This window comes from Raphanus sativus, chromosome 1 (assembly GCF_000801105.2).
Source record: "Raphanus sativus cultivar WK10039 chromosome 1, ASM80110v3, whole genome shotgun sequence".
NCBI lineage: Eukaryota > Viridiplantae > Streptophyta > Magnoliopsida > Brassicales > Brassicaceae > Raphanus > Raphanus sativus.
Window position 1 is genome coordinate 22352020 of NC_079511.1, and position 22171 is coordinate 22374190.

General features: G+C 39.2%; 3 protein-coding genes and 1 long non-coding RNA gene across 4 annotated transcripts; 2 read left to right on the forward strand and 2 right to left on the reverse strand.

Annotated features, from left to right (window-relative positions):
• The first annotated feature begins 409 nt into the window (after positions 1 to 409).
• LOC108860051 (probable calcium-binding protein CML34) lies at positions 410 to 1010 on the forward strand. The gene has a single exon (XM_018633962.2). The coding sequence runs from the start codon at positions 482 to 484 to the stop codon at positions 887 to 889; it is 408 nt and encodes a 135-aa protein (XP_018489464.2). The 5' UTR covers positions 410 to 481; the 3' UTR covers positions 890 to 1010.
• Positions 1011 to 3935: 2925 nt separating this feature from the next.
• LOC108848662 (uncharacterized) lies at positions 3936 to 4903 on the reverse strand. The gene is made up of 3 exons (XR_008940832.1): positions 4834 to 4903; positions 4622 to 4705; positions 3936 to 4498 (listed from the first exon to the last, which is right to left on the reverse strand). It is a non-coding gene; the product is annotated as an uncharacterized LOC108848662 (long non-coding RNA).
• Positions 4904 to 13856: 8953 nt separating this feature from the next.
• On the reverse strand, positions 13857 to 17183 carry LOC130496104 (uncharacterized). Its single transcript, XM_056987893.1, has 3 exons — positions 16731 to 17183; positions 14560 to 16608; positions 13857 to 14468 (listed from the first exon to the last, which is right to left on the reverse strand). The coding sequence occupies exons 2-3, from the start codon at positions 16231 to 16233 to the stop codon at positions 14082 to 14084; spliced, it is 2061 nt and encodes a 686-aa protein (XP_056843873.1). The 5' UTR covers positions 16234 to 16608; positions 16731 to 17183; the 3' UTR covers positions 13857 to 14081.
• LOC130497649 (uncharacterized) lies at positions 16855 to 19601 on the forward strand. The gene is made up of 2 exons (XM_056990619.1): positions 16855 to 16902; positions 17202 to 19601. Exons 1-2 carry the CDS (start codon positions 16855 to 16857, stop codon positions 19599 to 19601), a joined length of 2448 nt encoding a protein of 815 aa, XP_056846599.1.
• The last annotated feature ends 2570 nt before the right edge of the window (positions 19602 to 22171 follow it).

Sequence of the window (22171 nt, forward strand, 5' to 3'; positions counted from 1 at the left end):
ATTTTTTGTAATTATCATAATTAGAATGTATTGATTTGGTATTTTTTTCTACATTTGTTTATTATTCTCCTAATATTGGAGATTTAATTTTGATAGTTTAAATGGAAACTTAACATTTTCATAAGCGAATCCATCAACTTTGGAAAAAATCTCAATGTAAACTTTGTTTTCTTATTTTGAATTATAATTTCTTTATTTTTATATAAGAATATTTAAAGGCTAATACTATTTAGCTTAGCATTACGTCATGTTATTATGAAACAAATCCATTTGTAGGGTAATATCTACATATATTATTTTCCAAATATTTCCTGGTTTATTTTTTTCATTTTCACTTTTAATTAATCATTATCTGGAACTATCAGATTTTACAGGGTTTTTTTGTTCAGGGTTGTGAAAACTCTATAAATACTAGACCATAGAGTGTTGAATTTCACACGCTCATAAACAAAGAAAAATCTAAAACAAATATAATAAGAAAATGTCTGCAAAGCAGATCTTCCATAAGTTCGACAAGAACAACGATGGCAAGCTCTCACTGGCCGAGTTCCGTGAAGCGGCTCTTGCTTTCTCTAAGAACATTCCTGATGAAGAAATCACAAGTATGTTCAAGGAATTTGACGTGGATGGTGACGGTGAGCTTGACGCTGGCGAGTTTACTTTGTGCATTAATAACATGTTGAAGGAAGCTTTTGATTTTTGTGATACTGACGGTGACGGAAAGGTAACAGCAAGTGCGTTCCATGCAGCCATGACTGGGCTTGGGGAGGAGTTCACAGAAGAAAAATGTGCAGAGATGGTTCAAGCCGTGGATGCAGATGGTGATGGTTATCTGAGCTTTGAGGAATTTATGGTTATGATCATTTGGCGAGTTTTAAGAAATGAGTGATATATGAGTGGTCTGCTTGCTTATAAAACAATGTTTGCTTATCCTTATTGATGTGTATTGTCATCGGTTCAGAGTTTTCTCGACCGTTTCTTGTCTTTAAAAATAATTTCAAGTGCATGCTGTTAAATACTGCACGTGCCATAAACTCATTCTTCCTCATAAACTCATTCTTACTCAACTGCCATCATTTACTAGCATGCAGTAAGAAGCATGATATGCATGTGGCTCCAGTTCCATGGATCCTTTGAAAATTTTGGAAAACTCTAAATGCTTTCTACTTTAAGAAAACTTTATCTGACACTGAATCAATCTTCTCTATGGAGTTCTAACTCCGAAATTCTAAGAACATATATATATATATATAAACCAAATGGTAGTAATCTAGTGGTAATCTCTTCAGACTTGGTGTATATCCAAATCAGTTATGGGTTTGATTCTTCTTTAAACTAAATTATCAAAAATATATATATATATATATATATATATATATATATATATATATATATATATATAAATGTAATTACCGGAACTCAACCAAAACATCTAAACTCTGGATATACACACATGTCTTTTCTTTTGGAACTCTGAATCTAAAACCCCCATTACAGGTGGTCTAAGGCTTGAGAAATCATATGGTTCCACCTGCAAAAGTCACTATGCTATAGATCCCCAATGCCACAAAAGAACCTCTAAAATATCCCCTTAACCACCTCAAATACTCTCTCTCCTCCCCTCTGGATCACCCCACCCACTCCTCTCCTTCGGACCACGTCGTGTACTTTGCTATGATTAGAGAACGGTTCCAACTTCTCGGAGTTTGATAACGTTGCCACTACTACATTTATTGTGTGTCAAAATGGTTAACTTAAACAACAAAAATGTTTTCGACGAAATAAAATGATTTTATCAATCCGTAAGCTAACGAAACAAAAAAATAGTAACTTGGAGAAAAACGATCCAAACAATAACAGAGAACAGTGGTGGCTTTAACTTGAAGGGGTTCATCTTCTACTGTGCACGGTTATTTCATTTTTTGTTAGATTTGCATAAGATGACTTTTTCGTTTCTTCTAATGTCTTTATAAACTGTATGATACCGTATCTTACATAGGATAATATAAGATGTATAGGTTGTAGGGGTAGTGTTGGGTCATAAAAAACAGGGCATTTGCTTGATTTGTTTTTGTTGGCATATACGACCTAAATTCTCCTTTTAGTATAATATCGAATTCAACGAATCAATCAGTTTTATTTCCTCGAATCTGGTACCATCAGAATAACTATCTTTGTCATTGATGCATGGTTCTTCTTACTGTTTTCTCTCAGTTTTGGTTTTCACATCATCGTTTATATTTTGCTATTTCTTGTTCTAGTTAATTTTGCTTTGTTATATTGATTAGAAAGTCTGCAGTGCACCTCCATTATTAATCACATAACGTAATCCAATGCGTATTATACAAACAGTTAACGTGCTATATCCGAGGGAAACATACGTTATCAGGGTTTAAATGTATATCCTTAATTTTCCATCACAAATGGTATAATTTTAAGATTTATTAGAAAATTAATATCTCAAAAATTGATCCAATAATCTATTTTAAATTTCTTTTGTTTAACCTGGTCTTACTAGCAAAACAACTATGAAGGCTAATTCAATACTATGATTTGTTGGTAGCTAGAGTTTTGAGAGAAAGATACTACATAATAAGTTCGCTTTTACGGACAATATCTGCAAATAGTCCTTCATACATGTCGACAAATATTTCAGCACCCCGAAAACTATTGGTGTTGGAAATCAGACAAAAGGCACACTCGGAATATGAGGTCAAAGTATGGAAGATCCGTGGATACCTACAATACCAGCTAGGCCGGCTCACTCCTTAGCTCCAACTTTACAAACCGAATATGAGAGAGTGACTTCATTAATCAGGAATCAAAAGAATGGTAGGTTGGACTATTGGAGAATTATGTGATCCTTGAAGATATACCTTTCAAAAGGAGTTTGGCCATAAACTCAGCTCATCGCCGTGACACATTATGTTGGATTTACACTAAGAATGGTCAATACACGGTTAAATCAGAATATTAGATGGCACACAATTTATTGAAAATGAGGAAGTGAAAGAGGTACTAGAGAAATTATTAGTGCAGGAACATCATGGACATTTCCAGCCGATACTAGTTGGCAGTCAATGGGGGTTTACCATAGTTTGCTATATCGATGGCGCTTGGAAAGAGCAAGATGTATTCACCGGTCATGGTTAGTATTGTCGTAAGATGAATTCGAATGACGTTACGATAGGGGCAATGAATCTTCGACGGAGTCTATCACCTTTACAAGTAGAATGTGAAGTATTGAAGTGCATGCAGACCCTGTATTTCTTAGATGTAGTATTTGTAACAAATTGTTCTCAACTGATGAATATGGTATCGTCACCTGAAGAATGGCCAGAGAAGAGTTTGCACACGGTGCGAGAAGTTCTCTTTCAACTATGTTATATGTTGATTCTCTGTCTCCGTCTTGATTATCTGAACTGGTGATTTCTTAGTAGAATAGCTTTTATTGTAAAAAAAAGTAATCACCATCATATGGAAAAATTGTAACATCCGAGTTGTGATATATAGAAAGACTTAAGAAAATTGATTTGACTACCTATGTCACCAAGTTGATTTACATTTTCCGTCACACATCCACCTAGAATTCTTTTTAGTGGTTTGGTTGAGCTAGGTTCAGTTTTTAATCAGTTAAAGTATTAGTATTGGCTTTAAAATCATAAATCTTTTTTCAGTGTCGCTAAGAATTATTTTTCTTTCTCTGGATATATGGAACTGATTACACCGAATCAGTCACATTGTTTCTTCGGGTTGGTACAAAAACCAATTATTCCATGCAGTTTTGGTTTAGTTTTCGTTCAAATTCTTTAAAACCATAACTTATAGCAGTTTATATGTATATACTAATATTTTATTAGATGTGATATAATTAAGAGCATCGTTAGTAACTATATTGTAAAACAATGAAACAAAAACATTTTGTAAAGCCAAAATTAAATAAACTAGTGAGATAGGTAACGTGTGTGATATCACGACTTCACATAATAGTGCAATATGATCCACTCTCATCTCCGTTCCAACCTCCACCTCCATAGCTATCAGGAATGGATCTTGAAACATATCCATTATGCATCGGCTGACCCCACTGCGGCTCCGAGTAATACCCATATTCTTGGTAATAGCCGTTGTAAGACCCACCATACATCGGGTGACCCGGCTCTGAATTATAGATCATTGTTTGAGAACTCGAAGCTGCTGGAGCTGGAGCTGGTTTTCGCTTGTCACTGTCTTTAGGTTGTCACCTTCTTTAGGTTTGTCACCGTCTTTAGGTTTGTCACCTTCTTTAGGTTGTCACCGTCTTTAGGTTTGTCACCTTCTTAGGCTTTTCAGGTGCCTTAGCCTTTGGTGCCATAGGGTTTCGATACCATACTCGATCTTCTTGATAGCTCCACCTCCTTTATGGCAGAGTTTCTCCGCAACTTTTCAGGACTGCAACAAACCACTTTGATCGTAACTGTTTCTTTTGACTTCTCGTCGAACAATTGGTCTTGTACTTCTGTAGTGTCATAATTTTTTTTTTTTTTTTGGCAAAGCAGTCAAAAGAAAACACAAACACAAATTAATCATTCTTTTTCAATATATTCAACGAAGAAAAAGAGAAAGGAAAGAGATAACTTACGAGCCAGGCTACAAAGAGCCCTCTTGACTTTACTGAAGTTCCCTCTTTATCAAGAGGTTTCGTCGTCAACTTCATCCATGTTACCTGTTTTTATGCATATATCATTATGGTTACTTTAGTTTTTTTGAGAACAGGCTTATTATGGTTACTAGTTGCTTATATATTATAAGAACAACTTTGTTTCAAAGAGAAGTTATTGGATTATTCATTACCTTCTCCTTGCCCACCACTGGCATGTTTCAAAAGAGATAACGAGAGAATTAAGAGGCAGCTAACAAGGGGAGAATGTGTGATATTCTTCTATGAAGTTATATATGCTTTATATGTGGAGTTTTAAGAAAGATTTTAATAGGAAAAATAGTTGAACAATGTACAATTTACTTCTTTATTAGATTTTTTTTTTACGTTCAAAAACTTAATACAAACATTTTGTATTATTTCCATTGCTATTACTAATACAAAGCCCGTAAAATGTAAAAAGAAAAAACTTTTTAGTCTGCGCTAATTATTCAAATATTACCTTTCCCTAAGCGTTGTGAAATAAATAAATCTAGAAAGTATAATTTCTGCTTCTTAATTTTTACTAGAGTTTTTTCCGGGTTACGTCCGGGTTATTTTCAAAAAAAAAATATTTTAAAATATTATGTTATTGTATTTAATATATAGTATATGTTGGAAACTATGATAAATATAAATTACTAAAATAAAAGTATACTTTATTAGAACGCAAAACGTATAGTAATGAAAAATAAATTATTTAAAATATATTACAGTAAGAAAATAGGTTAAAATTTCAATCATTTAAAATGTTGATTTTATAACTCCTTTGTTTATTCTATCTTTTGATTCGTATTTTATATTAGTGGCTAAGAGTTTATGTTCTTACCAAAAAAAATAATCTTTTTAGAAGTATACATGAAAAATAAAATGGAGGTTATTGAAAATTTTCTTCCAATTTCAAAAAGTGTTGGATATAATAAGTATTTCTTTTTGTAAATACCTTGATTAAAGGTAACATTTAATTTCTTATTGAATATTTTTCTGAAATATCATAAATGTTAAAAAATATACAATAGTTTTCGAAAGTGATTGGTAAGTACTCCTGAATGCTTCTCATTCTTTTTTCCACAACTAATTTAATTTATCAATCGTGCTCTAAGAGAATAATTTAAAGATACAGCGCAAAAGTTAAATTAAAAATTATATTGGCTTTAAAAATCAATTCCAAAATTTTATATTTACTTCTTTGATAGCTATTGATATTGATCTACATCAACTGATTCAATAGCTATAGTAGAAAATTTTACAACTTATATTCTAAAGCAAAGTAATTAAATCCACAGCTTCTACCAATCAAACACTTCATGAAGTTCTTATGTTATGAAGACTAAATATCTCTGCTATTATATTCTATATGTAGTTCCCTGATAAATATCTTCTTAAATGTTATTAGTTTCCACGAAGTTCCTATTTTTCATCATCAATTTCCTAAGATTGAAGATAGAAGACATTAGCGTTGATTGTATATTTGTGTATGCTGATACGCGAATCCTCCTATTGACTCCAATTAAGGAAAAAATACATGTTAATCAACATCTTAAATGGTACAATTGAAATAGATTATTAAATATAAATCAAATAATATTTTGTTAAAAATAATAATTAAGATTTGGCTGTGATTTTCATCCAGTTAGTTATTTAAGATTTTTTGTATTAAAATAATGCAAATGTTTGTAAGATACATAAAACGATCAAAATAGGACTCATGTGCATATTACATATTTAAATGTGATTAAATTAGAGGAGTTCTAATTTTACCGTATATTTGATAAGTTTTCTAAATTTATTTTAAAAATAATAATTTTCATAAGTACCCTAAATATGTGATGAAAATAAGACTAAATTAATTCTCGTAAGCTAATTATAAATGTTTAAGAATCATTTACAAATTTATAAACCCAACCTCATCCTCTTTTTTTTTTTGAACACAAACCCAACCTCATCCTCTAAATGCTAAGTACTAAACAATAATTACTAATTTATAAACTCAAATTCTATAAATTTTTACTTGAAAGTAGTATTAAAATATGGTATTTAAATTATGGTGTTTTAAGAAATTGCTCATTAAATTTGGATATTCTTTTCTAATGTGTTCTTTTCATTTTTTTTATTAAAAATCTTAAAATCTTCAGTATATATTGTTTTCAAATTGTAAGAATATTTACAAAAGAAATCATGGTTTCGTTTGCTGTAAGTTTGGAACATAAAATTATTTTTTCCCTTCAGCATACAATTTGTGTTATTATAAAATGTTCATGATTTTGAAAAAAAAATGAGTAATGCAGTAAAGATGGAAAATGTAGTTTCGCCTTCTTTCGAGACAAAAAGGTAGTTTGGTCTTCTTATTTGTGTATTCCACTTACTTCTTATCTATTTTGGTGTAGAATTTTTTTTATATTACAATTTTCCTTTAATTTTTTGTGGGGTAAAATTTCCTATTTAAAGTTCTAATAATATCAATGGAAGAATGGAAGTAAATCTTCTTGATGGTGTTAGCACACTAATTTTCCTGCATTGTTTTAATTAGTTTTTAGGATATGTTATATAATTCAAATGGGTTTTACATTTCTATATATTTTTTTTTTTTTTTTTTTTGATAATCCGGGGGTTCTCCACTTACGCGGATCATTCCCCCGGGCCCGGTCAGGCAGCGGTCCACTTCACCCGGGAGGGTTATACCTGGGCTGAGGACAAGGCCCAACACCCAGTACCGCATTTGGTGACATGGAAGAGGTAGTTCCCCTCCAGGTGGTTCGAACCCAGGAGCATGACCATTGGCCCCCAAGGCCCTTACCACTTGTGCTACCTCATCCCGTCTCATTGATACACTTTCATTTCTATATATTTTGAGATTGATGATTGTGATTACCTGGTTTTTATCGGGTTTAAGTGCTTAATAATTGTCTGATAACAGTTTTTTTATTCATCTTGTATAGAAAGACGGACAAATATGTTAGCAATGTACAAAAATTATCAAAGATTCATTATCACTCTTTTTTTTTTTAAAAGCTTCATTATCACTGTATGTATATATTTAGTTTATAGTGTTTGTTTGCTTAGATGAAAATCTATAAAGTAATTCATAATCAAATACTGTGTTCTTAGCTTGGATATAATTTCAGTTTGTTCATATCCAATTTATTTTTGTTGCACTCCCTTCGTTTCTTAAAAATAATGTATAATATATTAAATTTTCCTTATTTAATGTATGTTTAATTAAATAAAAATAATTAAAACAAAATCTATTGGTTATTTAAAAGATTAAAAATAGATCTAATGTATAAAGTTACATTAGAAATGTAAAATGATATTTTTTGAAAAATAAAATAAATCTAGAGTGATACAGTGGGTGTTAACTTAGTTTTTTTTTTTGTCAACTGGTCACTTTTTAGACCTTTTAATCCTCAAACTGAGGTAAGTAGAGGTCGAACCCCCGACGTCAGGGCCCGAAGGCAGAGCTCAGCAGCCACTAGGCTACGAACAACCCGACGGGTGTTAACTTAGTTTAAGTTTCATTTTAAGTGTAATTAACTCTCTCCTATTTATGTAAACACTGCATTATGACTTAGTTTAATGGTAAAATATTTGATCCACTTTATTTATTTCATCACAAATTGACATGCAGTCAAAACATTTCAAATGTACACAGATATAAACAACAATTTTTTAAAACGTAGTTCACTATCACGAATTCTTGCTTTCGTGTTAATCGCAACGACGACCTTTTGATACAGTTGCATATTTTCCATTCTTTCCTACTTTACTCAATATACTTGCAAGTTTTCCATTCTTTTCCACTCAACTACAATGCAAGTTGACTAAAGAAAAAACAACATGTATTCATTAGCTTTTATTCTCTAACCATGCCTTTGTCTCAGGATCTAAATTTGTGTGACAAACATAATACTGTATAAGCAGTTACTAAAAGAGAAAGATTTGAGGAATAAACATTGTATATCTCTAGACTATCCAGAACCAAAGTTTATGCTATATTCTATAAACATTGCATAGATTTTGCAGTCTCCATTATTATGACTTTTTTTCAAACCCAAGGTGATTGTAAACAACTAAACATAAGCATAGTAGTTAATCACATTTGTTTGATTGTGACTATTTCAAGAATTTTACTGTTTTATTACTTAATTAGATCACCTTGACTGTACAGTACTCATAATTCTTCTCCACTTATATATAGACAAAAATAAACATCAAACATTTTCTTAAAAGGAAAATCAGTTGTCTACGATTTTTCTGATTTAGCCTTCCGCGAGACAAATCGTTTTTTATTTTATTTTGGAGATAAGTAAGGATATCTACATTAGAGCATCTCTAAGCATTGCATATTTTCTCATCTAAAATAGAATTTAGAGTAAAAATCCACCAATTGTACTCTGTTTTTCATTGTATAATAGAGTAACAAATAGATTTACTCTATAAATATAATAACTCATTTATTTTTCATTCATTATTTATCTTTCATTCTAAAATATATTACTATTGGAGTAGATCCAATTTTATTATAGAAGAACTCTGTTTTGATGAAAAATATAGTGAACCATTGATAATGGTCTTTGTAAACATCTCATAAAATATCTCAACAATAATAAAAAATCAAAGTATCCTAATAATAAAAAGATCAAACGAAATGAAAATGAGAAGAAAAATAAATAGAGAATGAAGGAGTTCTACTATTTTGATGAAAAAACTCATTTTGTAGCTGTCAATTCTTAAAATATTAAAATCATATATAACTTTTATTTGGACAAATTTTTTTGGACAAATTAAAATCATATATAACCGAATTCGTATTTGGCTTGTAAAAGCTATTTTAGTGAGCTCTTGAGCATATTCTATTTTAATTAAATAGTTTGATATTCCGGAGAACAAATATGATTGGGTTAGCACAGCAACGTTGTTTATCAATCATATGTTATTCAGAAACGACGAAATACAATATCATGAAATTATTTATTAATTTTTGATTCCACAAACAGTTACATATGTTCATCAAATATGTTTTTTAAGTTCTCGGTCAAGAAATGGAAACAAATATAACTGTTGAAACTATTTTATACCATTATCTTGTAAGACCACCAGCAACATTCTTCAACTTGAAACTGCACATTCAGACGTCCTTTCAGATCCTGTGGAGAGCGCATACGGAATTGGTTGATCTTCCAACACATAAGCTCAAGAAACACTTATATGCAATGACCTTCACCTCTCTTGTTTTCAAAATACTTCAACCTTGGTGCCTTAGATTCATTGAAAGGGCCTTCTCTAGTAATCTTGCCTATCAAATGAATTCAGAAGTCGCCTAGGCTTCTCCGCAAACATTGCAACTGTACCGGAGCCTTTGATTTTTCCAAAGAAGCTACGTGGATTAAGAAGATGAACTATGGTGGACTCGTTCACTTCTCCATCTGTCACATTCCCATGATCCTGCTGTAAATTTTCTCACATATAACAAAAATAACCACAATAAGGGTAGGAACCTCTGAGTTCCTGGAGAAAGAAGTGACTGCAACTCAGTCATGCGATACACTGGCTTATGTTCTGCTTTCTATTCGGTTCCAAATATTGCTATCATCAATAACAGAAGAGTGTAAAAACTTACCAAATACATAACACGAACGAACCATCCACATAGATCACAGTCAATGAGCGTATTCCAAGAACCATTGGAAATCTAAAAATATATTTGTGAACTAATCTCAAGCTTATCTTAGGCTACTTGGTATTTAATTCGATGAATGGGTCCCTAAGGCTTGAAAATTGATGGTTTAATTCCAGTAATATGATATGTTTGAAGTCTAACAGGATAGATAAAAAAGCATACTTGTTTAAGCATCTGTGTAGGGGAAGGATTACACCCCTCTAGAGGCCCGACGAACAGTAGTACACGGCCTGAACATAACCAGAAGTGGGCCGAGAAAGCGGCCCGGGAAGGTCTCTTTTAGTCGACCGCGCGACTAAATGACAAAAGCCCAATAAGCCGGCCAACCGACATAAGCCCACCCGGACTAGCGGACGTGAGGGCGAACTCGAGAAGAAGGTCTATAAAAGGAAGAAAGGGGACAACGTAGAAGGGATCCACACTTTTACACACTCACAAGGCGGCTAGATCTAGGGTTTTACTCCTCTCTATCCGCTATCTTGTATCGTTTCCAGGCTAGCTCTTCGAGCTCTACTTTGTCTCTCTCTTTACACTTACTCTGTAACTGGTTCCTGATACCTTCATCTATAAAACGTCTTTGTTAGACCCACAGACGAGTTCTTCGTCTTCTCTTTACTAGTTTCGACCGAACTCGGTTCTAACAGTTGGCGCCCACCGTGGGGCTAGCAAAGTAACGTTAGCAAAGATGAGTCAGAACCCCGAAGGTTCCACTTCCGGCGACGAACACGACGCGCCGGGACCAACCCCAGTCACGGCTATCCCGATAGCCCCCGCCTTTGTCGATACCATCATGGAGCGCTTTGCCCGACAAGACGCCGCCCAAAAAGCAGCCACCGAGCAAATCGCCGCAATCGCGGCACTACTCGCTCCTCTCGCCGGCGCTCCAGACGCAGCCACCGACACCATCCGCAGGCAACTGTTCGCGAGTGACCTAGCTGCTAACCCGACGAGTCACGGCGCTCCTCCCAGTACTCTCAACCCGGACGCAGCGCCTTTCACCCCTGCGAACCCAGATCTACAGATGGTTCGCGAGGTAGCCGCACTCATACAGTCGCTCCTAGACATCAACTCCAAGATACACTGCGTCACCACCTCCGCGCCGCAAATAGAACGCGTTCTGGCGAACACCCTCCGAACACCATTCTCCCCGGCGATAACCGGCGTCAGACTGCGACACGTCACTACAACAAATATGTGTATTATTAGCATCCGAAAAACGCTATCATATCGTTTTCATAGCGTTTCGAAGAACGCCGTGACAGCCGCAGCTATAATAGACCCCCCTCCTAGCGTAGCGTTTTTCGCGTGCTGTAACAATTTAGAGATATTATAGCATTTTTGCTTTGTTATATTAAACTTATTTATAGCGACTGGTTTTAGCTATTTTAAATATTTATGTGGCAGTTTCTGTGTGCTATAAAATATTTTCTTATGACAATTATTTTTTGTCATGGATTACGTTTTTGTAACTCAGTATTTTTGATCCTGTAATAGCAATGTACGTAAGCCATTGGAAAGATTAATACAGCATTTTTCTCGTGCTGGGAAGTTTATATTCATAGCTAACACTGAATATACGATTTTTTCTATATTGACACATTTGTTGGTTTGATTTACTGAATTTTGTTTATTTTTTGGGTTATTGAAATGCAAAATATTGGAAAAAGGAGAAATGAAAATAAGATTTTTTAGTAATTGTAACGAAAATAGAAATATGGGAAAAGCATTATGATGCTGACAATTGATTAATCATATAGCAAAGAAACACATACATAAACAACATACATAAACAACAATTAGTAATGACGGCCAGACTTGTTTCGTGAGGACTGTCCTTGTGCTTGTCGTATGTGTCTCATAAGAGACGAGTTTCTGAACATTGGGTCGATGTCTTCTTCAGGTTCCTCAATGCGTGTCAAGTAGCCAAGAGAGCGTCTGTACTCTGCTCTGGTTATCTCCTCCACATCATTCCCGCCCCTGAACTCTGCTCTGGTTATCTCCTCCACATCATTCCCACCCGAGGACTGTCCTCGTTGTTGTTCTGTGTTGAGTGCTTCTTGTTGTGGTTTTTGTTTTTGGAGTAGTTGTGGTCTCACTCCAGATGCCGGCAGAGCACATACGATGATCTTCCTTCCTTCCATTAGATTTCTAGACTGTAAAGTTAACACAAGTTAGAACTGTAATTGATATTTGATTATGAATATCTTAACTTAAAATGAAAACTTAACAGTAGTTAGATAGATCTATACGGTTACAATACACATAATTTGAAGAAGAAATAATAAATCGAAGATGATATTTGAAGAAGAATAAATGGAAATCGAATATCTCTGACCTTTGAAGAAGTTCCAAACCCAGATCTCTAAGGCTTCGAATCTTTAAGGATCTGTTAAGAGTTGTTACCTTTTTAATTAGAGAAATGTATAATAATCATAAGGATGAGTTAAATCTAGGGTTTAGGCGTTAGAGGGCGCAGACCTATTGATATGGATGAGTTCGATGGAAACCCAGAGAGTGAAATCGAGGTTGCTTAAGAGAGATTCATGGTTGTTTGAGATGGAATGGTGATGTGTAGACAGTGATTAGTGGTGGGTCGAAGTGGGCTCGTGGTGGCACAGAGAGAATTGCGGTTGTTTGAGATAACTCTGTAACCTAGGTTGCGGTGGAGAAGGAAGGAGATAAAAGACAAAAACAATTGTGAACCGTTAGATTAACATTTACGAACGGACATGATTAGAATCCTTGCCTTAAAATAATCAACCAATAGGAAGAGAGGACGAGGATAGATGGATGGTGGATTATGGGCCTTTGATCTTATATCAAATCGATGGCTACTAAAAAAAGAAGAGAAATTATGTTTCTGGGTATTTAAAATTATTTTTAAAATATGTAAAAAAATTGTAAAAATTTATAATCATGATTTTAAAATATAAATCTAATTTTAGCATCAATTTGTCAAAATATAAACCACAAAACACTTTAACTACACCAATATACCCTAATCCTCAAACTCAACACTACATATGCTAACACTTTCACAACAAAGATAATGTGGAAAGGGGAACTACATCATATGTTTTGTGATTAACATATCATTTTGTCTTAGTGTGTGTTATAGCATCTTGAAAAAGACCTGAAAACTATAAGTGGAATAAACCTTAAAAGAAATCTCTAAACCTAATCACAAAAAAAACATGAGAATCCTAACCCCTATCATTACCCTAAATTGAAAATAGTGATTTTCTAGCTGAACCAACAAATGGACATTTAGTTTATTGGGCTTTTGTAAAATTGAAATGATAAAATGGATCAAACACAATAACATAAAGTCTTAATTTAGTAAAATCATCCAAACCATACATAGATTAAATTTTTCAACCGAGTACATGAAAAAGAGAAACACACGAGTCATTGAAATACAAAGCCATGTTCTGAAACAGCAAAGAACAAGAACTTAACTAAACAGGAAACACCAAGTCACCATTATATCAAAGAAACTTGGAGGAAAAAAACGCTCAAACATGCAGAGTGTTTCCACAATTTCCTCCTCCATTGCTGTAATTTTGTCTACATCAATTACCCGCTGACAGAGATGATGGAAGAAAGCACAGAGGCGTCGAATAGCTATCCTAACACCTTTAGGTAATAACCCTGTCCAAATTATAAATGGAGAAGCTGTTGCATCAGGACATCTAAATCTTGACTAATACAAAGTTTAAAGACTCAGTTGATACCTCTGATAGCAACCGGAAGAAGCTGTTGCATCAATACATGGTAATCATGTGATTTCAACCCTGATATCTTAGATTCTTCCAACTTCACACACCTTGATATATTTGAGCAATAACCATCCGGACCTCTGAAGTCTGATAACCGCTTGCAGAATACTTTTTTCTCTTTGCTGGACAGAGACCAAGGAGCTGGAGGAAGGTATGTTCTTTTTCCACGGGGTTGAGGATGTAAATCCTTCCTAATGCCAAGCAGTTCTAGATCTTTCCTCGCGTTAAGACCGTCTTTAGATTTTCCACAATGCAACAATGTTGCTATAAGGCTTGCAGCAACATTTCTTTCCACGTGCATAACGTCTAAGTTGTGTCTTACCGGTAGATCCTATACAAAACAAACAAAGATAATAGTGTCAAAGAAAGGTGGTGACTGCACAGGTCATAAAAACTGATATCTCTTCAGATTAGAAACATACCTCCCAATAAGGTAACTTGAAAAAGACTGACCGCTTCTTCCATCTAGATAGCTCTTCCTCATCAACTGCTTCTTCCTCTTCCTCTTCCTCTGAATCACTGGATTCATCATCCGTATTGGAGTCTGATCCAACCGTCTCATTAATCTTCCTCTTCCTTCCAGTTACTTTCACTTTTCCAAAATCATTCTTGTAGTTTCTGAGTATATGACTTATGTTATGACCACTCAGAATTCTACCTTTTTTCCCATGCTCTGCTTTCCCATCAAACCAAGCTTTCTTTCCTCGATAAGGATGTGTGGGAGGAAGACCTTTCCGGTGGGACATATAAACGTGCTTCCTGCAGTTAGTCAACCACATCGTGTCTGTGTTTTTCCCACACACTGGACAACCCATTTTCCCCTTTACTTTGCAGCCTGCGAGATTACCATATGCTGGAAAATCCTGAATGGTCCAGAGAAGCATTGCTCTTAATGTGAAAGTCGTGTGGCTGACTGCATCATACGTTACCTCTCCTTTCTCCCACAGGTGGTTAAGATCCTCTATAAGCGGTTCTAAGTACACATCAATGTTGTTACCAGGTTGGGTTGGACCAGGAATGAGCAACGACAACATGATGTTCTCCTCCTTCATACACTTTTCAGGTGACAGGTTGTAAATGACAAGCAAAACGGGCCAGCAACTGTAGTTCACATTCTTCATGCTGAAAGGATTGAACCCATCAGTGGACAGCCCAAGCCGAAGATTCCTTTCTTCAGCGGCAAATGAAGGATATCTGTCATTCATCTGATCCCAAGTTACAGAATCAACCGGATGTCTGCTTTTCCCATCAGTGCTTTTATTACTAAAATGCCACCTTAAGTCCTTTGACATGTCCTCTGACCTGAACATCCTCTTCAGACGTGGGATTATGGGAAAATACCTAAGAACTTTCTGTGGAATACCTTTCTTTACATCACCTGTGCGCAAGTTACTCTTCCATCTTGATGCATTGCATTTCGGACATTTGTCTAACTTCTCAAACTCCTTTCTGAATAGACAGCAGTCGTTCACACAGGCGTGTATCTTCTCATAACCCATATCAAAAGATCTCAAGAACCTCTTTACTTCGTACAAGGACGTGTGCAAGACATTATCCTTGGGTAGCATCTGTGGCAAAGTCTCAAGCAACAGATCAAAGCTTCTATCAGACCAACCATTCTGAGTCTTTATCCTAAAGAGTGAAACAATAGCAGAGAGCTTGCTGTGGTTACCACAACTTGGATACAGAGGTGTTTCTGCATCGGCTAGCTTAGCAAGAAACTCATCTTCTGCCTTATCTTCACCTTCAGCAACCTCACTTAAGTCACCATGCCTTAGAAACTCTTCATCAACATACGCTGCTGCTTGGTATAACCCTAAAATCTCATTGCTCTTCTCACTTGCACTGCTTCTGCTGTCAGTCCCTGATATTACTTCTCCATGGTGATACCAATCCTCCCTCATTTTGTAACTCAAATCCATTCCCCTAGTTACTAAATGATCCACAATAACACTGGCTGAGTGACGATCTACGTTGCGACAGTCAATACATGGGCAGATGATCAACTCAGACTCTCGCAAATCTGCAGCAACTGACCTCACAAATTCCCATGCACCTCTCTCATAATCAGGATCAGCTCTTCGGTTTAGAGACATGAAAGCATAATTTAAACACTCTTAATCACACACAAAATATAAGTTCCTATAATATATATTGTTTTTCCATACCTGTTTAGATGAACCCATGACTTTTCAACCATTTTATGTCCTAAGTTTCTAACCGATAAACCAACAAAATCAAGCAAAGCCATAAATTATAAGTCAAACATACACCAAACAGACACATTGTTATTCAAATAAGTACCAATAAACTATCAATTATTCAATCGCCAATCTATCAAATACTATAACTCAGTCATTCACTACCACCTACAAGAAACAACTTCTATTGGGTGAAAAAGAAAAACCTCAATAAGCTCCTTCCGATTTCAACTCCACTTCACTCCAAAACGGACAATCAAAAGCTCAAACCTGCAAAGCAAAAGAGAACAGACAAGAACCACAAATCAATTCGCGTTCGGTCCAAAACAATCAAACCATAAATCAATTCTCCTCACGATACAAAATACGAAACAGAACTGATTAGCTCTAACCTGACTTCTCTCCTCCTAATCTTCGGTTAAATCAAATTTTTAAAACCTGTAACAAATCAAACGATCGAATTCATCAAAGAGAAATCATATACATTTAAGTTATCGAAGGAATTAATCAGACAAAATGGAATCTGGGTTCACCGGGAAGCTGTCCGCCGGCGATGAAAGCACCGTACCGTACGGATTCTGGTCAAAGATCGGCGAGATTGAGCTTCCCCATTCTTTTTTTTCTTCGATAGTTTCTAAGTGAAGAGAAGGAGAGGCGGAAAAGGTTGAAACAAACCTTAGGTCTTTTGCATCGCGACACCACTTTACTCTTTTTAACTGAATTTTTAATTATTTTTTTACCGGGTTACTGATAAATATAGCTAGCGAGTAAATAACGCTACCAAAAATATGGGCATAACTTTTGGTAGCAGTTCGTGAATTCGTGCTACCGTGAACTGCTACCAATACCCGTATTTCTTGTAGTGCGTCGAGAAGCTCCGACTACCGACGTACGAAGGCCTCACCGACCCGACGACTCACATCACGTCTTTCAACATCGCAGTACGCCGTGCAAACTTCTCCGACGAAGAACGCGACGCCGGCTGCTGTCAACTTTTCGTTGAAAGCTTGAAAGGACCGGCCCTTACTTGGTTCACGGGCCTCGCTGAGAACTCTATTAAAGATTTCCACGACCTGTCGTCCGCCTTCCTGAAGAACTACATCATGTTCACTCAAGAAGACGCAACGGTGTCTGATCTTTTCAACATCGCCCAAGGAAAAGATCAAAGCCTGCGCAACTTCATGGAGAAGTTCAAAGCCATAGTCTCGAAGGTCGTCTTACCCGACAGCGTCGCGGTCGCCGCGCTTAAAAACACGTTGTACGTCCACTCGGTCTTCCGTGATGACCTCTACAGGAACCCCACGTCGTCTCTTTCTGATGCCATCGCGCGTTCCCATAACTTTATACGCATGGAAGAGGATACAAAGGCTCTGCTAGGCAAGTTAAACGCGTCTAAAGCTGCAACAGCCGACAAAACCGGCGCGAAGAACGCGGATAGTCGACACGAGCCACGACAGCACTCATCAGGCGACCGAGCCGCCCAAAAGAAGAACTTCGTGTACGCTGTTGACGAAGAGAGCTCCCCGGCGTCAACGACTGTCGTGCGCGAGAAAGGATGGAACGTTTACAACCGCGAAACCGACGGAAAACCGCCGGATTCCTCCGCAGCAGTGAGTTCTCGGCCCCCGGGAGCCGAGAAGTGGTGCGATTACCACAACGCTAAGTCGCATAACACCAGGGAATGCAAGACGCTCTTCGAGCAATTTCTCTCCTCTGTCGAGAACGGAAAACTCGAAATCGAGCCTCCGAAACCTAGAGCCCGAGGAACGGCGAGCTGGAGTAAAAACAAAGACAGGAAAACCAGCAAGTCGCAAGGCAAAGCCCCTCAGCAAGAGAGACGAGCAACGCCCGAAGAAGCAGCTCCAGCGTCCCCGGAAAAGGGTAACTCGTCTAGCGACGAGGAATCACCGAGAAACCGGCGACGCGTCGAGACCGTCTTCACAAGGCCCGCCAAGGGCACCGGCGATCATGAACTTCCGAGAGCGAGAAGACGCATCAACGTCGTCCTGACGCAGCTGGAACCTCCAAGCGACGAACCTGAACAAGTTTCTCCTCCAGACCTGCGCGCTCAGCTGAGCCGTCCAGCCCTTGGCGACCTACGGAACATCCTCAAGCGGAAGGAGAAACCAGCGGCAGATGCGGCCGGTCATGTCCCCGATCTTCGCGAGAAGATAAACTCCTCTAAGACTCGCCGGTTGAATAACCCAAGTCCCATGAAGCCCCGCCCCGTGGATCTGCGAGAAAAGCTCAATTCCAGAAAACCAGATTTGCGAAGCCAGCTCGATCGCCCCCTGTACTCCGATCTTCGACAAAAGCTCGACGTCTCTAGAACTCAGCATCCTAACCAAGACAAAGACACCGTTATCAACGTTATTATGGGAGGATCTCCGCCCTGCGGTGACTCCGTCAGGTCCATTAAAGACTACCGTCGTCAGGCAACTTCCTCGCGTAAGTGGCCAACAAAACCCGAGAACGATTATCAAATCACTTTCTCGCCTGACGACGCCCTTGGCATCCACATGCCGCACAACGACCCCCTCCTCGTTGAACTCGGAATCGGCGACTGTCAGGTCACCAAAATTCTCATCGACACTGGCAGCTCTGTCGATCTGATCTTTCGAGACACACTCGACAAGATGGGTGTCGATACGGGAAGTATGAAACCGTCATCCCGCTCCCTCACAGGCTTCAACGGTTCCTCCGAGGCCATAATCGGCACAATCCGCCTTCCAGTGTACGCATGTGGCACGACACGAACCGTGAAGTTCTCGGTCGTCGACTCTAAAGCCCCCTATAACGCGATCCTGGGCACCCCTTGGCTGCATTCGATGCGAGCAATTCCATCGACTTACCACCAATGCATCAAGTTCCCGGGACCAGACGGCAAAATCCGAACGCTACGGGGCGATCAGCAAGCCGCTAGAGACATGTTAATCGCAACCATCAAACTTCAGCGACAAACCTCGCATGTTAACACCGTCTCAAACCCCTTACAGAAAGTGTTTCCCCAGCAAGAGGAGGTCATCGATATATCCCTCGACGTTGCTGACCCTAGTAAGGTGATCCGCATCGGAGCATCCCTGCCGGACGATATGCAGCAGCAACTCGCCGAGTTTCTCCGTCAGAACATCTCCACCTTCGCCTGGACTACATCCGACATGCAAGGGATCGATCCAGCAATCACCTCTCATGAGTTAAACGTTGACCCCACCTTTAAGCCTATCCGCCAAAAGCGCCGAAAAAGGCAGTCAACGACGAGGTAGACCGACTGCTCGCCGCCGACTCAATCATGGAAGTCAAGTACCCCGACTGGCTCGCTAACCCTGTCGTCGTCAAGAAGAAAAACGGAAAGTGGCGAGTCTGTGTCGACTTCACGGATCTGAACAAGGCGTGCCCAAAAGATAGCTTTCCCCTCCCACACATCGACCGTCTAGTCGAGGCGACCGCCGGAAACGCCCTCTTGACGTTCATGGACGCATTCTCTGGCTACAACCAGATAATGATGCACCCTGACAACCGCGAGAAGACGGCGTTCATAACGGATCGAGGAACCTACTGCTACAAGGTAATGCCCTTCGGCCTAAAAAACGCAGGAGCCACCTACCAGCGCCTTGTCAACCGCATGTTCGCCGACAAGCTAGGTTCGACGATGGAAGTATACATCGATGACATGCTGGTCAAGTCGCTCCGAGCCGAGGATCATCTCACGCACCTCAAAGACTGCTTCACGACACTCAACACGTACGGCATGAAATTGAACCCGGCTAAATGCACGTTCGGTGTTACGTCCGGCGAATTTCTCGGATATATCGTCACTCAGAGGGGCATTGAAGCTAATCCCAAACAGATATCGGCGATCCTCGATCTTCCAAGCCCCAAGAACAGCCGAGAAGTGCAACGCCTCACTGGACGAATAGCAGCGCTCAACAGGTTCATCTCGCGATCTACTGATAAGTGCCTTCCATTCTTTGAATTGTTGCGAGGAAACAAACGATTCATTTGGGACGACAAATGCGAAGAGGCCTTTGGACAACTCAAGCAATACCTGACTACTCCTCCAGTGCTCTCGAAACCAGAAGCGGGTGACATTCTCACCCTCTATATTGCCGTCACACCTATCGCCGTCAGCAGCGTGCTGATACGCGAAGATCGGGGGGAGCAAAAACCGATCTTCTACACGAGCAAACGCATGACGGAAGCCGAAACCCGCTATCCCACCCTCGAGAAAATGGCGCTTGCAGTGGTTCACTCGGCGAGGAAGCTCCGCCCGTACTTTCAGTCTCACACGGTTGAAGTCCTCTCCAATCAGCCCCTCCGAACAATCATGCAGAACGCTAACCACTCTCGGCGGCTAACGAAATGGGCGATGGAGCTCAGCGAGCATGACATCGTATACAAGAACCGAACAGCAGCCAAATCTCAGGTCCTCGCTGACTTCCTGATCGAACTCACACCCGAACTCGAGCAGGATCTGGCCGTGTCATCTCGCAATTGGATTCTACACGTCGACGGCTCCTCAACCAATAAAGGATCCGGCGCCGGCGTTCAGCTTCAATCCCCAACAGGCGAACTGATAAGACAATCTTTCAGCTTTGGCTTTCCCGCTTCCAACAACGAGGCTGAGTACGAGTCCCTCCTCGCAGGATTACGCCTCGCCAAGACCGTCCGAGCCAAACGCCTCAGCGCCTATTGCGACTCTCAGCTCGTCGCCAGTCAATATAACGGCGAGTACGATGCTCACAACGCAAGAATGGATGCCTATCTCAAGCTTGTTCAGAACCTCACGAAGGACTTCGAATTTTTCGAACTCACCAAAGTCCCGAGAGGAGAGAACGTCTGCGCTGACGCCCTAGCAGCCCTGGGGAGCAAGCTACACGATCAGATCAAGCGGATAATTCCCATTCATCGGATCGACAGCCCCAGCATCATGGCGCAAGACGCGAGTGCCTCCTCCGTCTCTGCGGTAGCTGTTGCAGCCAAGATGGACATCGACTCCTCACCAGACGAAACCCCCGACTGGCGTACCGATCTAATCAACTACCTCGCACACGGCACACTTCCAGATGATAAGGGGCTAGCGCGAAGACTGAAGGCGCGCAGTGCCCATTACGTCGTCATCGACGGCGAACTACACCGTTGGAGCGCCAACAAGGTCCTCCTGAAATGCATATACGGTGACGAAACGCGACTGGTCATGGCTGAAAATCACGAAGGGGCGGCCGGTAATCATTCCGGAGGACGAGCTCTAGCACTTAAAGTTCGAAGCCAAGGTTTCTACTGGCCCACACTAAACACAGACTGCGAATCCTACGCCAAACGCTGCGATAAATGCCAAAGACACGCACCCACGATCCACTGCCCCACCGAGCAATTGCGCACTCTTACGGCACCATATCCGTTTATGCGTTGGGCAATGGACATCATTGGGCCCATGCCGAATTCACGAGGCAAGCGTTTCGTTCTCGTCCTGACTGATTACTTCACCAAATGGATCGAAGCAGAAGCGTTCGCCAACGTTACTGACAAAGAAGTTCAAAAATTCGTCTGGCGCAACATAATCTGCCGTCACGGCCTCCCTTATGAGATCGTGACAGATAATGGATCGCAGTTCATCTCACATCAGTTCCGCGATTTCTGCGATAAGTGGAGGATCCGCCTGAACACCGCAACACCGCGATATCCGCAGAGTAACGGCCAAGCTGAATCGTCTAACCGTACAATCATCGATGGATTGAAGAAACGCCTCGACTTGAAAAAGGGTTGCTGGGCCGATGAATTAGACGGCGTTCTCTGGTCTCACCGCACAACGCCGCGTTCCGCGACCAAGTGCACT

Excerpts from the sequence above, each read along its gene's own strand:
- LOC130496104 (XM_056987893.1), bottom strand. The coding sequence starts at position 16,233 with ATGTCTCTAAACCGAAGAGCTGATCCTGATTATGAGAGAGGTGCATGG. Across the intron at positions 14,469-14,559 it reads TCAAGTTACCTTATTGGGAG|GATCTACCGGTAAGACACAA; the intron begins GTATGTTTCTAA and ends TGTTTTGTATAG.
- LOC108860051 (XM_018633962.2), top strand. The coding sequence starts at position 482 with ATGTCTGCAAAGCAGATCTTCCATAAGTTCGACAAGAACAACGATGGC.
- LOC130497649 (XM_056990619.1), top strand. The coding sequence starts at position 16,855 with ATGGAATCTGGGTTCACCGGGAAGCTGTCCGCCGGCGATGAAAGCACC. Across the intron at positions 16,903-17,201 it reads CCGCCGGCGATGAAAGCACC|TGCGTCGAGAAGCTCCGACT; the intron begins GTACCGTACGGA and ends TATTTCTTGTAG.